Genomic DNA, 4,023 nt, shown 5'->3' with positions numbered 1-4,023 from the left:
TGTCTTTTTCTGCAAGCACATCCAAACTAAAAAAAAAAAAAAAAAAAAAAAAAAAAAAAACCCAAAAACCTCTCCAATAAATAAATAAATAGGGACCAATATTTAGCATAATGGCTATGTTGCTGGACTCTCACGTAGTGGACTGCGGTTCAAGTCCCAGACCTGGTGGCTTAGAACTCACGCCAGGCGCATGTGCGTGCGTGCCCAAGATCCCGAGAGGAGAATGGAGGAGAAGGGATTATGGTGTGACCATCCCCCCTCCCAGGGGGTGATTTCTCACTTTCTGTCTCTCTGTCTCTCTCTTTCTGGCAAGTGCACACGTCCGACAGCAAAAACTGCCCCTAAATAAATAAATAAAATGAAATAAAAGAGTTCTTTAAAAAAAAAAAAAAAGTGCTGATGCAGAACCTGTGAATACAAAGAGTCAACCATATATGTATGCTGTCTTTTCCTACACACACCTACATATGATAAAGTTTAACTTTTTTTTTTTTTTGGAGATTTTTTTTGTTATAGGGCACATACGCTCGCGGGAAAGACAGAGAGAGCGAGAAATCATCCCCCAGAGGCGATGGTCATGCCGCAATCCCTTCTCCTCCATTCTCCTCTCGGGATCTTGGGCACGAATGCACACGCACCCAGCACTGAGTTTAAGCCACTGGGTCTGGGACTTGAACCGTGGTCAGCTACATGGGAGTCCAGCGACATAGCCATTACGCCAACTGCTGGTCCCGATAAAGTTTATGTCTTAATTAGCACAATAAGAATATTAACAACAATAACATTAAGTATTTTCAGACCACTTGGGAAACTGAAACTGTGGACAGGAGGAAGTACTGTGTTACGGAGGAGCAGCTTCTAGCAGGGGAATTTTACTCCCCCAATACTCAAGAGACACTAGCAAATACCTTGGAGACTTTTTTTAAAAAGGGATTTTCTCTCTGCTCGCCAGAGACACAGAGCACAAAAGCAAGAAATCATCCCCCAGAGGGATGGCCATGCAGGAGTCCCTTCTTCTCTATTCTCCTTCTGGGACATTGGACATGCACACACACGCCTGCCATGTCTCAAGCCTCTGGGTCCGGGACTTGAACCCCAGTTGGCCATGTGAAAGTTCAGTGCCTTAACTATTATACCAGTTGCTGGTCCTCTGGAGACACTTTTGATCACTGCGGTGGAGGAGTGGAAGATGGACACCGTCACCTAGTGGGTAGAGGCTAGGGATTCGATTAAGTATCTTTTTATTTTTTTTTAAAGATTTATTTCGTTTTATTTATTATTAATTTCTAAAAAGAACTATTTATTTTTATTCATCATCATCATTATTACTTTTAACTTGACCACAGAGAGAGGAAGAGGGCAAGTGAGAAAGCAAGTTGCCTGGTCTGGGATGGGAATCAGTTGGCCATGTGGGAGTCCAGCGCCTTAACCACAACACCACCAGCCAGTCCCTCTACTAAATATCTTAAAATGCACAGGACACGCCCTACAAGCAAGAACTATCTGCCTCGGGCCAGCACTGTGGCCTAGTGGTTAAGGCAGCCAAATCTCACATGGCTGACCAAGTAGTTTGGCTAAGTCCTGGTTGCTGGGAAAACACACACCAGGCAAGTGTGCATCCTCAAATCCTGATAGGGTACAGAAATGGAGAAGGCACTGCATTGTGGCCATGCCCCCAGAAGCGTGCTTTCTCCCTTTCCCTTTCCGTCTCAGTTCTGTCTGTCTTTCAGCTAGCCACATGCCCACTAGCAGAAAAAAAAAAGAAAGAATTACCTGCTTCAAAAAGTCAATAGCTGGGGCCGGCAGGTGGTTCGGTGGTTAAGGTATTGTATGGATCCCACATGGCTGACTTCATGGGATCCACAGCTTCAAAAACATACTGGGGGGAACCAGCAGTTAGCGTAATGGCTATGTCGCCGGACTCCCACGTGGTCGACCGCGGTTTGTGTCCCGGACCCGGTGGCTTAAAACTCACGCCGGGCGCGTGTGCGTGCGTGCCCAGGATCCCGAGAGGAGAATGGAGGAGAAGGAATTGCGGCGTGACCATCCCCCCTGGGGGGTGATTTCTCGCTTTCTGTCTCTATGTCTCTCTCTGGCTGTCTGGCGAGCGCACACGCCCTACGGTGAAAATCTCTCCAAAAACAAAAACAAAACAAAACAAAACAAAAAGAAAACATACTGGGTATGTGTGTGGTGCATGCCTGAAATTCCTCAAGAACAAGAGAGAAGGGATTGTAGTGTGGCCGCGTAGTGTGGCCATCCTGCCTGGGGTGTGATAGACTTCTTACCTTCCCTCTTTCTGTCTCATCTGTGAGTACATGTAAAAAACCACAGTAAAAAACTTAAAAAAATTTTTTAAGTAAATAAAAAAAAAAATGAATGGCCCTGCTGCTGAGAAATCCTGCTATATGATAACTAGAACTGAACTACCTTTAAGTAGGTAACTCTAAGCTTCTTCAGTGGAAAAAAGATACGAAGTGTTCAATTCCATTTATATAAACTTCAAAACCAGCAAAGTAACCTGCAGTGTTGGAAGTGAAGACAGTGGTACCTCCTGTGTGTGAGTAGACAGGAGGGACAGAAATTAGGAGGACATAGCAACCTTCTCGCATGCTGGGGCAGCCAGCCACTCAGACACGAGCCCCAGGACACGGCAGGCTGACGGCACATCTTGAGCATCTGCAGATTTTGGCACCTGGATGATGGGGGGGGTCCTCGAATCAATCGTCCAGATAGTGAGGTTTGTAGCATAAACCCTACAGAACCTTCTCCCATTTACTTCTTTACAGACACAGGTTAACTAAGCACCACTGAAAACATCACTTCGAGGGATCAGCAGATGATGTGGTGGTTAAGGTACTGGACTCCCACATGGCTGACCACAGGTCAAGTCCCAGACCCAGCGGTTTGAAAATCACACTGGGTGTTTGCGCACTCAAAATCCCAGGAGGAGAAGCAATTGAAATATGGCCACTCCTCCCTACCAATGATCTCTCAATTTCACTATCTCTCTTTCTGGTGTGAGCAGGCACCCTAAGGCAAAAACCTTAAAAAGAAATTAAGAAGGGACTGGCAGGTGGCTGGCTGTTAAGGGTACTGAACTCCCACATGGCCAACTGCAGTTGGAGTACCGGAAACTGACGGCTGGCTTTCTCACTTTCTCCCTCCCCCTCTCTCTGAATGTGTCCCTCTCTGGTCAAATTAAAATAAACAAACACATGGGTAAGTAAAGTTAAATAGTATAATTCTCTTTTTTTATTTAATTGTATTCATTGTCATTATTTTATTTTCTTTTATTTTGAAGTTAAACAGAGAGAGAGAAGCAAATTGAGAAAGCAAGCTGCCAGGTCCAGGACTCGAACTGCAGTCAGCCATGTGGGAGTCGGGCCGCCTTAACCACCATGCCACCTGGCGGCCACTAAACAGTATAATTCTTTAATAGAAAAGCAGCCCTTCTGTATGCATTAAGGCCTTTCCCCTTCCAGTCTTACGGAAATGACCGTAGTCTGGCAGCTTGTCCAGAGGACGTGCAGAGGAGGAGCCTGTGGCGCTCACCTTGCTGACGGGGATGCGCCTCCCCTCCGCGATGGTCTTCTTGTTGTTCAAATAGGCAGGGTAGATACAAACGAACCTGGCGGGAAAGCACAGGGCGTCACCCGGCAGTGTCCGCGCACGCCCACTCGGCCGTCCCCGCGGCCGGTACACCTACACGGCTTGTCCAGAGGACGTGCAGAGGAGGAGCCTGTGGCGCTCACCTTGCTGACGGGGATGCGCCTCCCCTCCGCGATGGTCTTCTTGTTGTTCAAATAGGCAGGGTAGATACAAACGAACCTGGCGGGAAAGCACAGGGCGTCACCCGGCAGTGTCCGCGCACGCCCACTCGGCCGTCCCCGCGGCCGGTACACCTACACGGCCTGCCTCGCGGGTTCTATTGCTAACAGCCTCTCTGGCGGTCCGCTACTGCACAGCCTCAGCGCCGGAGTACAGCCGTCTGGGGGCCTCCGGCCTGGCGAGGCGCAGCGG

General features: G+C 48.1%; 1 protein-coding gene across 1 annotated transcript in view; it reads right to left on the bottom strand.

Annotated features, from left to right (window-relative positions):
- The window catches only part of SRP19 (signal recognition particle 19), an 8,119-nt gene that overhangs the window by 3,498 nt on the left and 598 nt on the right, over positions 1–4,023 (bottom strand). The window contains exons 2-3 of the mRNA XM_014587203.2: positions 3,910–4,022; positions 3,756–3,831 (exon numbers count right to left, since the gene is read on the bottom strand). Coding sequence (XP_014442689.1) covers positions 3,756–3,831; positions 3,910–4,022 — 189 coding nt within the window. The remainder of the gene's footprint in view (positions 1–3,755; positions 3,832–3,909; position 4,023) is intronic.

The sequence above is a fragment of the Tupaia chinensis genome, unplaced genomic scaffold (genome assembly GCF_000334495.1).
Source record: "Tupaia chinensis unplaced genomic scaffold, TupChi_1.0 Scaffold000195_1, whole genome shotgun sequence".
In the NCBI taxonomy this organism is placed as follows: Eukaryota; Metazoa; Chordata; class Mammalia; order Scandentia; family Tupaiidae; genus Tupaia; species Tupaia belangeri.
The sequence above is the reverse complement of the archived record's forward strand: the minus strand, read 5'-3'. Positions and strand labels throughout refer to the sequence as shown.